Source organism: Notolabrus celidotus, chromosome 18 (genome assembly GCF_009762535.1).
Source record: "Notolabrus celidotus isolate fNotCel1 chromosome 18, fNotCel1.pri, whole genome shotgun sequence".
NCBI classification, from domain to species: domain Eukaryota; kingdom Metazoa; phylum Chordata; class Actinopteri; order Labriformes; family Labridae; genus Notolabrus; species Notolabrus celidotus.
In genome coordinates, this window is record NC_048289.1 from 20,092,863 (window position 1) to 20,108,503 (window position 15,641).

Consider the following 15,641-nt stretch of genomic DNA (forward strand, 5'->3'; position numbering starts at 1 on the left):
GTCTGAGACTATGAAGCCCATGCGGAAGTGTTATGAACTGCAGTTCATCGAGAATCTACTTGAGGCTGGCTGCAGAAACACTGGAAACCACATAGACACCAATTCAAAAAAGACGATCTTTGCAGCATTAATAAACATGTTTACAGCCTGGTTCAAAAAATGGCTTGGCCCTACATAGCTAATTACTCTATCGGCACACACTGTACGGGGGGGGGGATTTTTTCCCAAATAAGGACATGACTGACTTGACTCCCAGACGGGAACACATAGCTGTTGGCTAGGAGGCTCAAACCCCGCCTCTTTACGTCACACTCTGCCTGGTTGAGTTCCGCATTTCCAATATGGCTGCCACCGTCAATTGGCTTCAAAACAGCGCTCAGGAACAGATGGGTGACGTCACGGTTACTACGTCCATATTTAATACAGTCTATGATTGTAATATTGGAGGACTTCAACAGTTTACTGTAGTAAGTTTCAGACCAGATGATCAAAAGCAGGCTGATATTAACGGTGGGTGATATGTTTGACTGTTGAATGAAAGCGGAATATGATGTTTTGTCAAAAGATACTGCCTTGATATGTACAGGGCAAAATCAGTAAAGGGATGAGATGTACATCTTTGTCCACAGGGGGCGCCAACATCAACACAAACCATAAGTTCCTCACAGCAGCAAAAAACACAAAATGTATCACTATTATAAATCTTTAGTCTAGATTTTTGGGCAATGTCGTTTTGTTCACACGGCCTCAATACATTTCTTCGAAAGTAAACATTTGTTTGTTTTTCCTCAAATGAAGGTTTCAATTTCACCTTCACCTTCATTTATCTGGGCTTTTGGAGGAACCACCACACAAAGTTAGCATACAAATGTTCAAAGAGAAACCACAACAAGCCAACCAGTAAAAGTTGAAACTGTGCTTTATCTGTGGAGGCCGTGTGCTGCAGAAACCAAATTTCTCTTTGCCCTAAATGGCCTTTGTCAGACTGAGATCAGAGTTGACGACGTTAACGTCTGAAACTCAGACAGAAGCCCTGTCTCCGTCCAAAAACCTTTTAAATACTTCAAGTCATCCCCCCGTAAGATGGGTACGTCTTTAATCCGTCTGAGTACTTTAAAAGAATGCTACTTTAAGTAACATGTTAAGTATGCATGAAAGTGTCAGCAGGAAACTCTCATCCCTCGGGCTCAAAGAGACTGAAGCCAAAAAAGCCCGCCTTGGGCTTATGTACCCCTAGGCAAGACCTGGATGTCCTTTCAAGAATGGAAGTGGTTGGGGAAGGAAAACGGCTTTTCTGCCACTTTCTTCTTCTCAGAATCTCATCTGTCAAAGTAATTCTAATCCGAAGGTATAGACTGTGTGCATGATAAATTTGTGGGTGAAAGTATGAGAATATTACTGCTAGGATACAAAACTTATACTGTCTGGGTTGATTTTATTAAAATGGAGGAAAACTGTATCTCAACGTCAGAACACAGCTCAAATTTACTGAAATCATTGGTCATTTTTTGACTGTTTGACCCAGAAATTAGTTTATCTTATAAAAAAAATTGTGTATTAAATGGGATTGGGTTGTGAAAATACCTCTTGAAACTCCTACATGCTAACAGTGTTTTTTTAGGAAAGGAAAAATTGTGCATTACCTTGTGTCTTTCTGGCAATATTAATAGATATATATTGTTTTGACTTACCAAAAAATTGCTTTTAAAAATGTGGATTTGTTGCTTATTATAACGAAGACATTTACCTGATGATTGATGGTTGAAAAAATGTCATACAGTCGTAAAATACAATAAATGTCAAAGAGATTTAGCCATTGTCTTGACATCACTTTTCATTTAAGACTTTCAGGCAGTCAGAAACTCTAAATATTCAATTGTGAATTATACCAAATAGAGTACAGCAGCCAACCCGCCCATTTTAAACATTGGAACAGTCGTCTTGATAAATAACATTTCTAAATCTGTAAATTCAGCAGTATGACAGTCATCTCCATAACTTTTTCTGCTTTATGTCATCTGTTTCTGTTTGAGTCTGGAATGCAAGTTCTAATAAGAGTGAAAGCATTTAGTGGTTTTACACCTCGGCTAAATATTTCATCAGAAGTCGAATGTTTCAGCACTCACTCAGTGGAGCCGCTGTCACTTCAGTTTGTCCTTGTGGAGATGACTGGTGAGGCAGAGCTCTGCCAGGATAGCTATCGCTCACTGTCAGCCATGACGGCCTGTCACTATCCTGCACTGCCAATTGCCTCAGCAGTGCAGTAGCAGACATGACGTGTGTGTCACGGCGCGGTCCGATGTGACACAACGCGTTGTGACATCCCACAATTAGATGTGTCTTATGACCCATCAAGGAGCCTGTGGAAATGGTGTTAATTTCTGTGAGGTTGTCTTTGCTAAGTTCCAGACAGGATGTGGTAGTTTGTTGATACATGTGGAAACAGGAGACAGTTCTGCCTCCACAGCTGATTGCTTTCTTCTTGTTGCGCGGTTCGTTTCATTACACCGCGCTCCAGTGTCTGTGAGTGTCACTTCTGAAAGCGCACTTCTAAACATTCAAAGTGATCTGCAGCATAATTCACTGCTTTAGTGGTAAGATGACACATCAGACTAGACTTCACACGTCATGGCCGCAACACATAAAGCCAGGTGTCTTCTTGAGGAGTGTAATGACAGTGGAGGGAGACATAAAGTAGAAACTAAACATGCACATTATGTAAATTTTCTATTTCAGCATCACTGCACTGGCTTACTCTTAACACTGAGCGAGCCGTGAGGACAGGAAAAGTCTTTGAAAATCCTCCCCATCATGCAAACTGACAAAAGCTTGCTCTTCAAAACTCACAGCCAATCTGTTGATCATTACTTATTTACACAGGCCTTGAGGCTGCAGGTCCTGTAAAAACACATTTGATATAGAATACACCAAGATGTTTTCTTCTCCGCTTGTTGCAGTGAAGTATCCCTTAGGCTACCTCAGCGAATCCCTCCCCACTGTGTAGGCAGCAGACGAAATAACACATCCACCTGTATAGTGCAGTATATTAGCATGACAAGTAAATGGATTGGTGTTGTGGGCTGATATTTAGCTGATGGCTACAGCTTTGGAAAAGCCTGGTTTTGTTACCCGGGAGTCTGAAAAGCACCTGGAGCGTTTCAACTTTGACACCACTTTGAACCTAATCATACAATCAAACAAGGGCAAACGCCCAACTGAAAAAACAGAGGCCAAACATCAGTGGAAAATACTAAATATGTTTCTGAACACTCCTTTTTGATGTATTACTGATTTACTTATTCCAAGCCACTAATCTATAATGTGTTTTTGGCAGACATTTCCAAATATAAGCTCTAAATGTTGAATGAACAGCATCTATATTAGCGATGAGAACATGAAGTCATCTGTCAGTGTTAATCTAATTCCATCTGTGCAATTCCACAGTCCATACTTTGGGCTGCAGGACTTCCCTGTTGCCCTGCATCCTTAAAACATTGCACTCAATGACAATGACTATTACTATTACCATCCCCCGTAATGGCCTCTTGTTGAATAGCAGTGTTATCTCCAGTCAAAATCAATAAGCACCGATTTAATTCCATGGGACAAGATAAAAGCAAGGTAGCATTTGAATTCACCTCTCATTGTGATGATACATATCATCTGTGGCCTTACGTGCTGGGAAGAGCTCAGAGAGTTCCCACAATAGATGAATAGCCTTGGGCTATCTTTCCTTTAGAGCCTCTCTGACAGCCTGGTGCTGTCATTAGTGCCAGGCCTGTTTAAGAGCTGGAGTCTGTGGGTGTCACATGAAGCCTTGTCATGGCATAGAGCTCTTCTGCAAATTGGACATGTTTACATTAAAAACTGGGATGTTTTTTTCTTTTGTATACAATTGAGCTCAGCCAAAATGGACTTTATAAAGTGGCTTAAGTTTGATTCTTAGGAGTATCAAACTAAGGTTTTTGTTTTTTATATAACCAGGGCAGCATTGTAGCATCTTTGAGCTCATTGTTCTGGTGTTACAGCCTGCTAATGTCTTTGCTTTTATCCACAGACCATAAAGACAGCCATAAAATAGCACAAAATAATCTGATAAACCAAATGGATGCATCTGCCTCGGCAGCAAACAGCAGCAGAAAGAGGTGTTATATAGCAGCTACATTAGGAAGTGGTGGAAACCAAAAACAGAGCATAAACGAGAATAAGAATTTACCTTCATTTGTTGACGCAACTAAAACAGCACTCAAAATATGTGCTAAGATTTCTCTATGTATGGTGCATACATATTACTGTTTGTAAGTTTATGTTTAAACTTTGGTACAAACATGCTATTTGAGACAGTTATATGTCAGTGCTGTGTTTACAGCCAAGCAGTAACCTCCGGTCTCAAACTGTGAAGCCCATGCGGAAGTGTTAAACTGCATAAACTCAGATAAACTGCAGTTCATTGAGAATCTGCTTGAGGCTGGCTGCAGAAACACCGGAAACCACATAGACACCAATTCAAAAAAGACGATCTTTGCAGCATTAATAAACATGTTTACAGCCTGGTTAAAAAAACGGCTTGGCTCTACGTAGCTAATCTCTCTATCAGCACACACTGTACGGGGGTTAATTTTTTTCTAACGCGACAGTTCAGAAGATATTAAGATTACGAGTTTTTGCCCAAATAAGGACATGACTGACTTGAATCCCGGGTGGGAACACAAAGCTGTTGGCTAGGAGGCTCAAACTCTGCCTCTTTACGTCACACTTTGCCTGGTTGAGTTCCACATTTCCAATATGGCTGCCGCCGTCGATTGGTTTCAAAACAGCGCTCAGGAACAGATGGGTGATGTCACGGATACTACGTCCATATTTTATACAGTCTATGGTTACAGTTTGTTGTGCTGCCCTCAAGTGGCCACAAATTCAGCTGATGGTTGCTGTAAAATCAGTAGTCGAAGAATTTGACATTGTTCCCAGCTGTACATTTTACAGTTTGAATTAAATTGGGTACGTCATTGTTCTGGACAAGTTTTGAACATTCCAAAAAAATAAATGAAGCAGAAATGTCCTACCTCATTATCTTGGGTGACGAGTTAGGAGAATTTCTCATGCCTCCATTGCGCTGTTTGTTTTTTTTAGGCGATAATGCCAACTGTTGGTCCTCTTCAACTGCAACAAAAAGCAACATTATGAGGGAGCGAATTACAAGAAGACACATCAAAACAAGAAACAAAAACAGTCACAGCACAGGTACACACACACAGCACAATTTGGGGTCAGTGAATTCAAAGAGAAAACAGAGTTAAAGAGAAACAGAATGAAAAAAGAGGTGGAGTGAACAAAGTGAAGTGGACAGGACACAAACTATGTGACAACAGGATACATTGGCACAACATTTGCAAGTATTGTGATGAGGATGCAAACATGCAATGATGCCATCATCAACCATCATGCCAAATGATCAAGTCTAACCCATGATTGATTTTTAATTCATCACACTTTAATCCAGAGAAGTTTTGAAATCCACATGCCAACATGGTTGTAATTTAGTACTTGGAACACATCTAAGAGTATACTGATACTCTCATTTCTTAATGCCTTGTTGGTTAGCCAGGCTTATCCTTCACTTTCTCATTTCATTAAGGTAATAACCTATAAACATTTGGCACCCAACATTGTAAATAAGGCTGTTTGTGTGCCAATACACAGACCAGTCAGGATTGCTGGTTATTCTTCATCTCAGGACTGACTCCTTAGACTCATAAAATCATCCAGGTCCTTGTGCCAGAGTGATTTATGTACAGCTAAGATGCCCCTTGGACATTGTCTCTATCACTTCACAAACTACACAAAGCTCTTCACAAGGACAAAGTAACAAGTTTTACACCTGAGTAATCTGGCTAATATTTTCTCAAGCTAATATCTTAGTTGAAGAAAAGAAGGGTATTCTGTGGCAGTCACTGGTACAATAAAGACAATGCTAATCCCATTTTAACAGCCTTTGTTATTGGCAGGTATAGCCATAGGAAATATGCTTGAAATTATCTTAAACAATGGTTCAGGCTGTTGACACGATCTTTAATCAGGAAAACAATTCATTATAAAGAAAGGTCTCTTAAAGTCTAAAGGATCATGCTACTCTGCAGATGAAAACAGGATTTCAATGCAGCTAGCTTGTCTAAGAGTGACATCGTAATGGAAAATGTTGAGGGTTCAGGGGGCTTCCAGTAGAGAGGGGATGCTCCAGCACACTGGCCCTTCACATCTTGTTCTGCCTGTTCAATATTTAATGTTTCACAGCTGACAGCTGCACACACTGGGTCATTAGTAAGGAATGCTACACATGCAACCACTCCAGCCTGGCAAGCACATGCTCTGGTTGTGCTGTTGTTGAGTACAGGCCTGCCAAACACACCAAGGGGGAGGGGGGTTGGGGGTGGGTGACCCTTACAGTGCCTGTGGCTGAGTTTGGTGTTATTGGAGTGACTGGGGTGGTATCTGTATTTCACCGGGAGGCTACGTGCCCGTTGGAGCCGGCTGGCCTCTTCTGCTACCCCTGGTAGCCGTAGCCGCCGCCCCACCTGGCGCGGGTCCCCAGAGCCTATGAGGCTAAGTCTCAGAGTGGCGGGCTCAGCGGGGAGCAGGAGGCTTCCCTTGCGGTTGTTTACCAGCGGTACAGACACGGGAGCAACTGTGTGTGTGGCCGAGTTGTGGTTCAGTTTAGCTGACTTTAGCTGGGTTGAGTTCAGTTTGGCTGACTGGATAACGGGACCGTCGTTCACTGCTAAGTGAAGAGACGTCAAAATCAAGATCTGTTAAATGAAGTCAATGATATTTTTCCCTTCTGTTTCACTCTTAAAGAAAACACACGTCACACCTTAACCCTCATGGTAACCAGCTTTCTTGATCGCCTTGATTGAAAAAAGCTCTATCTGTCTCTACATTTGTACTGATACTAATTCTTAATACTGCCTAAAACGCAGTATGGGGTATCAGCTAGTATGCCAGTTAAATTACAAAATAATCACCTTTTTCTTCTAAAAATATTAGCCAAATCAGCAATATATGCCTGCTCTTTGGTAGCAATGTTTCAGATCAGAGAGGATAATGTAGCTACTAGCAGAGTGTAACATTAACCAATTTAGCAGTCTAGCACAGGGGTTCACAAACTTTTCAGCCCACGACCCCCAAAATATAGATGCCAAAGACTCGCAACCCCCACTGTCCCTCAAAGTGATTTAATGTGGCTTCATTTAGCTGGTCTGGAGAAATTTAGCCTACCTGCATGAGCATTTGTGTTTCCTTTACCGTTATGAATGAACCTGCTGCTACTGATGCTTTTGATAATTAACTGTTCACTAACCCTAAACTTAGGAGTCATCTTACAACAAAGAAAAGCAGAAAACTAATTACATTTTCTATTTTCAAGGTTTTATGCCAAGGTTAGCTCCTGTTTTTGTTGATATTTTTTACTATAATGGGTAAAATGTACTATTTTTAGATAACTTTAAAACAATAGTCTCATGACCCCCCATTTGTGTCTTGCTACCCCCCAGAGGGTCCTGACCCACACTTTGGGAACTCCTGGTCTAGTAGATAGTGTAATTATTGCCGAGCTAGCAGAGAGTGTAATGTTAGCCTAGCTAGCGGAGAGTGTTATGCTAGCTAAGCCAGAAAAAATGTTCTATATTCTAAAGTTAGGCTTGTTAAGACCTGTAACATTATCTCAAAATAAACTAAAAGAATGTTTCTTAGACACTCAGAAAAAGGACGACAGGCAAGCTGTGAACTGAGCTGATGTTAGCTTAATGTTAGCTAAGCTTGTCATAAGGCTTAGATTCACTGATCTAATCCAGGCTACACAAGAACAATAGCAACACATCTCATCCATGTAGGGTTATCAGTGGGCATGTTCCATAGCAAGTCATTTCCTATTTGTTCAAAGGGAAGTTAAAAGTCTGACTAACCAAGTAGCCTAAACTTAAGAAAACAATTTGAAAACAGTTAAAATTGAGCACAATATGTTTAACCCGGCTACACGGGATCACAGAGTCTTTAGGTAAAGACCACCAGCCTTTAGTCCTTTTTGTAGGTTAACATGGACATGCCTGTGCTAGTTATGCTGCTCAGATCAAGTGGTTATATTCAAGCCATACTCTCAACACTTTTCAGTGGAACCATTTTTTACCATACATGCTCTGTAGATTATCCTGCATAACTAAGTCAAGAGATGCTGCTGTTAATTCTTGCTTAACCTGCATTTTTGATGCCCTGAGCACTGCAAACACAATTCAGTTCACTTAGCTTGTTAAGACGCAGAAATCTAAGAGACAGATATTTCAAAACACAGGTGCACTAAAGTGAACCAGCTGGCATGTCTAGATACCACTAGGGGCAGTAAAATGCTTGCTTTGTGATTTGGGTGAACTAATCCTTAAAGTCTACATATTAAGCACAGGATAGGACCTGATGTAATCTGACTTGAGTAAGACCTGCAGTGTATATGTTAATAAAACATCTTGTGACTTTTATCATAATTTAAGAACAATCACTGCTTTTCGGGGGTAATTCTTTCTGGCACAAGAATGCTAATAGCTGAATAATTAAAAAAGCTCATTTCTATTAAACACCACTTAACCACTTGGTCATAGCCACCAATGAAATGTTGGGTTTGACATTCGCTTTGATATTTATAATAAACATGAATTAATAAGTATGCTTTCAGGTGTTCCAGCGATTGTTATGCCATAAGAACAAGGAGGTGACAATGTGAATTAAGAACCACTAGCTGCTGCACACACTCCTTGCCTTATAGGGGAGGGAGGAGTCACCTGACTACTTAAAAACACGAAAGCTTACAGTTCCACTGGTGCTATACTGTAATGGAGGTAAAGCCGGTAAAGATATCAAGATAAAATAAACGAAAAGAAGCAGAGGGAAAGTGTTCCCCTTACTCTAAAGAAATGGCTCGGAGCTAAAAGTGGAGAATAGAGATGATTATTTCAACAGTCAGCTGTCTAGAAGATTATCCTCCCTGCTCCAGACCTCCACTATTCATCTGCCCCATGTCAAACATGCGCAGCACTTCTGCAGGACAAGGCATTGTGGCAGATTTGCTGCCTATCACAGACCCTGTCAAAGTGGACGTCCCACATGGTACACACTCATCTAAAGGCAGAACATTTTCTTAATTCTATTTCCATGTCTTCTGTCTGGATTTTGATTGAAAAATCTTGCATGTGTCTTTTTCGTTATTAGATTTCTTCTTCTTTTTGCATTTTCAGCTGGATTAAATCATCCCCTCTCACAGTGAAGCAGTAGCACCATCTGCTGTAACTGATACACCCAACACAAACCAGAAACAGAAACATTGTCCTTGTGCTTTGTTTGTAAAATATATATATACAATGGGTGATGATAGACTGGACAGAGCAATGGTGAGAGACAGTGCAGTGCATGAGAGGAGGGGTTAGAAAACAAATGACAAGAGAGAGAGAGAGAGAGAGAGAGAGAGAGAGAGAGAGAGAGCGAGAGAGAGAGAGAGAGAGAGAGAGAGAGAGAGAGAGAGAATGGAAATCAAAACTTACTTGATTTGATATATCCATTATAGCTATTTTTAGCTGAGAAAATGCAGAGACAGATGACAGGTTACAGAGAAGAACAGGTAGTAATGAAAGAAGCAAATAATAAATGACATCTAGCGACTGAAGGCTAAGAGGCTTCTCTTAAAGGCACTTGAAAAAAAAGAGAGCTGCCTTAAAAGATAACAAAAAAAGACAATGAGAAATAAAACAGTTAGGAACATGATTTTGTGATCTGTAAGTTGTGAATTAGTCAGGGTTTAAGGGTGGTCTCCTGCTGAATATGATGGTTACCTGAGCCATCTTTGGTTACAATTTTCACCTTTTTTTAACCTGAATACAGTGTGATGTTACCGGTATGAGGGTTTTGGTCTTCCTTCACAATTAAAAAAATCTGTAAAATGCAGAAGATGTTAAGCTCAAGCCGAAGTCTCATTTCGATCTGTTTCAAAATACCAGAAAGCAAATTATTAAATTGTTGTTGTCATGGACAGAAAAGAGAAGGACATTTTTAGAATTTGAGATGCTGGAACTTTTGGAAACATGTACATCTTTTCTGAAAAATAAATGGATTGGGAGAAAAAAAATCAACTATATTTTATGGACTAGCTTGTCAATAATCATTTTATTTAACAAGGTCTATTAGTGATACAGGAGTGAGTATTGGCAAGAACTTCCCAATACGATACTTGGGTCACGATGCGATAGTATCACGATATATTGTGATATATTGCGATATTCTACACAGTTAACTAGGAAAAAAATAGAGATGGTGTATATGTACAGTAAATCACACAATATTACTCAAAATTGAAAGGACAATTAAGTCAAAACTATTTGATTGAAAACAACTTTTCCACTTTATTGTTTTTGAAATACTGAAGTTGTATTCTAGTTCCAACTCGGCTAAAATATGATTTTTTTATTTTTACAAAAAAATTGATATTAAGAGTTGAAATATAGATATTATATCGGAGGTCAAAGTACCACAATATATATTTTTTCACACCTCTATAGTGATACATATGACTGTTGTTTTTCAGCATCAAATGGCTATAACTCAGTGTAAACACAAACACTGATAAAGAGTCATTAAAATGCAGCTAAATCTGAAGGTATAAAGATGTAACCAGATTTAGCTCTGTGTTTTTTAACTGTAAAATCATTAAGTATACTAAGTAGAACTGCATTACTCAGGAAGTCTGCATTTAACTAGACTTACAATGTGTAATCATACCTCATATGCTCTAATGTCTAAAGCATCATATTTGTGTTCCTCTTTCCCAGAAGCTGTTCCGGCTCCTCTGCACTGCCTGACACAACCTGCTCGTATTCATGGAACTTTTCAGTGAGTCACTTTTTTTGGGAGCGGTGAGTCCCAGACATGCTCATTAGTACCTTATTTCAACCCCTTGCTTATAATAAAGGTCATGCATTGAGCTTAAGGCAGGACAGTGACAGCAATGTTCAAACAGGGACCTTGCTGGTCCTGGCATCTGTCGCCTGCAATCGTAGGGCGCAAGCAGAGTCACAGGACTAACAGGCTAGCATCTGTCCCACAACGAGAAGGGAGGGGAGAAAGGGTGGGCAGGGGGGGGGCACTCGGCTGCCTGGTGGTTAGGAACTGTCAGGCTGAGTTTCATGACAACCGGTAGCACTCCAAAAATGAAAATGCAAACATAATTTCCATGTCAGGCCGTATAAGGCCTCGCTCTGTGCGTCTCCCGCACCGTGTCGACAGCAGCTCCGGAGCTCTGCTCGAGCCGAGCTAGCCGGGCGATGCTCACAGCACACACGCCTGGAAGACATATTGAAGGGGTGGAAATGCCCGGAGATGTTCAACTACACACAGAATGGTCTTTGATCAAGAAACATTCACTAAAGCTGTGTGACAGTGTACAATGTTTTGCAGCAAATTGTATCAAGGCTCTGCAAACTCAGACACATTCTTCATGCCTCTTGCAATACATCAGAGTAATTTAACATGCCCTCTGGCTTTAAAGGGGAATCACTCAGATTAAGAATTTATACTCATCTCTATTCAGCTGAAGTTGAGTCTTTAAAATCTAACACAGTCCAGTTTGATTCTATTGTTTTTATTCCTTTTGAGGTCCAGTTTGATCAACATCTTGTCCACTGTTTTCAGTCAACATGTTGAAGCTAAAGAAAATCCTCTCTTTAACCAAGAGACTCTCTGGAAGCAAAAATAAGGCCACTTGTTTTGTATTTCACATGTTTTGGAGATTTCACCCCCAGTGGTTGCTCCAGATTTTGATTTTAATTCAATAAATCAGTACATTCACAAAAATATGCACTGGTACCCTCAGGAAAAAATCCCTTCAGGAGCTCAAAAAGCTGTTTTTATTAATTGTCACTGTCGTTACACAAATGAAAATATTCCATTTCTGGAGGGTACAGTTGTTACATATTTGAAAGTTAATGTTATTTTACACTCTCCAGTGTCATCTTTATTGGGGTTGTTAATTTCTACAGTATTTCAAGAATTATTTTCCAGAAATATTTGCAGATTCTCCGCTAAGATTCCTAAGTTTGAGTGTGCATCAGGAGATTTGTATTTGTATTTGCATGGCAATGTTTTTATTTTTGTTGGATTCTTAAGGTCACCAGAGGGGGAAGCGCCTTTTTTATGGAAGAATCAGCGTTTGAATCATGCAAAAAATGTAGCATTGTTTACTGTTTAAACTGCAGGTCAATTTGAATTCACAGTCTCTGACAAAACACCAGCGAAATACGACTCTTGCATGCTTTAAAGATCAGCCCCAACACAAACAAAGCAACATCTATGTCCGTGACAGGAACGACAAAGCTGCTAGAGCTAGACATCACACACTAACGACACTCTGCACGACTAACACGGTGCATGTTACAGACACTGAAGAGCACATGTCATGGCGACAACTTACAGGCACGTAAAGTGGCAGAGCAATCATTAACAGAGACAGCAGAGAGTGGGATGTGGCGTCGAGGGGAGTCCGTGTTACAACGCACACTAACTGGCATGCAAGAGCAGTCGCGCTCTGAGTGGCCGCAATCAAAACAACATGCCAGTGTCATTTTCTTGTAGGTGGCCGTCTTGGCTACAGTGGCGGGTTGAGACGAGAGGAGAGGAAGAGGAGGTTAATGCCGAGGGTCGCTCTGGAGGAAGAGTGGACAGAGGCAAGACAGGAGGAGCACAGAGGAAAGCTGCTGCTGGGATGCACAAGATTAGCTTTGTCGTGACAGCGCGTAAAATGTCAGATTTGGATTTTTTTCCCCCACTTTTTTTGTGGTTAATACAGTTTGGGTCATCCCTTGGACTAGTGGGGGAAATATCAAGAGGTCCTTAGGTTGAATGGTTTGGGGGTAGAAATGGGATATGAGTGGGGTTGAAGTTGGAGCGAGAGGGTGGGTTATGAGCTTTATCTGCAGCAGAAAAAATAAATGCTTCCTTTTGACTTCATCCTTACTAACCTTTACCTCAACATGACTGTACAAACTGATGTCCACTTAATTATCAGACTGATCCAAGCAATTGTGTTCAATTAACAAAAGACATATTTGCACAAGGTTTCTAAATCTAACTGGGGTTTGCAACACTAAGGCAAAACGGTAGAAGTGTCTACAATAAAAGGTTAAAAGTGAAGGTTAATTAGGTCTCAATAAATAGTTAATTGATCTCCAAATAACAGGAAATAAAAGCTTTGACATGCATAATTCTGAAGTAACAAACCATATGAAAACTTTGCAATCTGTTCTGAACTTTGCGGGTGAAACTGTGCAGTCCTATGGTAGCATTTTTGTGTACATGTCAACCTATCGTTGCTTTATTTAACTGTCAAAGAAGAAATGTTCATTATCTCTCCTTATGATGGACTTCAAGTTTTGCTACTCTTGCAGAGATGTTGTGTTTTTTTAAAGTACTGTGGGGACACCTGGTGGTGATTTGAAGTACTACTGACTCCCACAGGCATGGAGATCTGTCAATAATACTTTTGGGATGCTGCAATCTTTAATGTTTGGATGCATGTTCAAAATAAAAGAAGAAATATATGACAAACTGTTGCATGCTCAAATATGAATCACATTCTGTCTGGGCCTTTTTTTTTTTTATCAAACTGCAATGTAATGAAATAACTAAATAATTTAAAAGATTATCAATCTTTTTTTTGTTCCTTCTTTTCCTGGATTGTAAAGCAACGTGCACATGACAACTGAGAGAATCCAGGCAGCATCATCCAGTGTACATGCAACATTTATATTACATTCAAACATGTTGCCTCACTCAGAGGTAGAAGGCTGTGCTTGTGGAGGGTAAATAAATCCATGTTACTCACAATATATCACTATAAAAGTGATTTTTTTTTAAGGAAAGAGTGTCAAGTTCCCGAGCAGCAGGAAGAGAATACATCAAATGTTAAGATTAGCTGTTAGCTGCAATGGTGTAAACAAGAAACATGGTGTTAAACAGAGCAACAAAGGGACAAGTGATGAGTTTTAAGTCTGTAAACACACGTTCCAAGTGGGTACCTGTGGTGTTAACAGTCTCTCTGAATGCCTGGTAACATCACAAAGTTAACAATGAGCTGTAACAGCACAGACAGCTTGTATGCAAAAAAGAGATGGAGTCAACACCCACAGAGGCAAACAGACAAAATGCACATTAAGACTGCTTCAAAGATTGATTTCTCATTTAATGTAAATCCTCAAATATAAACCGGACCTTTCTTTGTTTTCACTTTTACTGTGGAGGGTACCAGGCCTTTGTATGAAGCAGGCTTGTATTGGAAGCAGAATTTAGTATCAAAGTTTGTTTCCATCCCCAAGCTAACCTTTCTTCTTCCACCTTCAGCTAGCCACGCTTTGCTCTTTGCAGACCGCCATTCTGCCCTGTCTGTATTTTTAAGACCTCAGTAGCGTACCCTGAACTCACATGTCATCACCCTATTACAATACAGCCTAAGTCATTTTTTGACAAAAATGAGATTTTGGCCTAAATTATCTCTTGATGATTTTGGCCACCTCTGGAAAATCGCCTTAATCCTTAGTTGAAAGGATTATGCTCTTTATGCCTTATAGGACAATGGCCTATTTCAAGAGGGTGACTTGATTTTATTCTTCTCCTAAGTCAACATTTTTGATTCTTTAGGATACACCTGTCGAGTGTCATCACTTCTTTGACAATTTGCCACTTAGTTAGGCAAATCAAGATGACCGAGAATGAAGATTCAGGGGATAAACTGAATAGTACTGGGATAGGTACAAAAACCCAGCAAAGAAGAGCTGGACAAGTGAGGAGAGGGACATGCCTCCTCAGCGTTTGATTGACCTGAGATTTGTTCAATTTAGGTTAGAGTTATTTACGTTTTGAGTTTGCTTTATGGAATTAAAGGACAGTAAATAGTCAGGTTTCAAAAAGTTGTCAAAACTGGATGTTGGAAATGGGTTAAGTTCAATAAAAACACAGCAAAGAAGAGCTGGAGAAGTGAGGAAAGAGACTGCCTCCTGACCAATTTGATTTACCTGACATTTGTTTAAGTTAACTCAGGGTAATTTCAGTTTTGAGTTTGCACTATGGAACGAAAGGGCAGTTTAAGCCAGGTTTAAAGTTGCCTAAGTCACACTAGAATGTTCGAAAATTGGCCTAAGTCACTTTATTCTTACATATAAATATCATATGCTCTGCATTTGGTAAGGTTTTTTGTGTTTTCCCAAAAACTTAAAAAATGACATAGGCCATTATTTTAATAGGGTGATGATATTAAACCTTTAATGCAAATGTACTGCCATCTGCTGATACTTGTATGTTACTACAAGCTACACTTGGCTGAGACCATGGACTGTATGGCTGAGAGGACTATAAAGTACACCAAAAGAAGTAGGAGAATAATGTCTTTGGGTTTTTGGGTGGCTGGGGTGTGATCGTCCTGAACACAAGTCATTCTCTGGTCAATAATTGGAGGCCGGCCTTTACTTCATTCAGTCAATGATGTGAATGAATGGTCATAATAGGGGTCCAGTCGCATATCGAATAGTGGTCTGTATTTGAGGATTTATGGTATTTTCATATCT

At 40.0% G+C, this 15,641-nt stretch overlaps 1 protein-coding gene across 1 annotated transcript in view; it reads right to left on the reverse strand.

The window, feature by feature from the left end:
- LOC117829577 (calcium-activated potassium channel subunit alpha-1-like) overlaps positions 1–15,641 on the reverse strand; it is a 127,061-nt gene that overhangs the window by 17,261 nt on the left and 94,159 nt on the right. Inside the window, exons 19-20 of the mRNA XM_034707145.1 lie at positions 9,579–9,611; positions 5,064–5,160 (exon numbers count right to left, since the gene is read on the reverse strand). Of these exons, the coding sequence (XP_034563036.1) occupies positions 5,064–5,160; positions 9,579–9,611 (130 nt within the window). The remainder of the gene's footprint in view (positions 1–5,063; positions 5,161–9,578; positions 9,612–15,641) is intronic.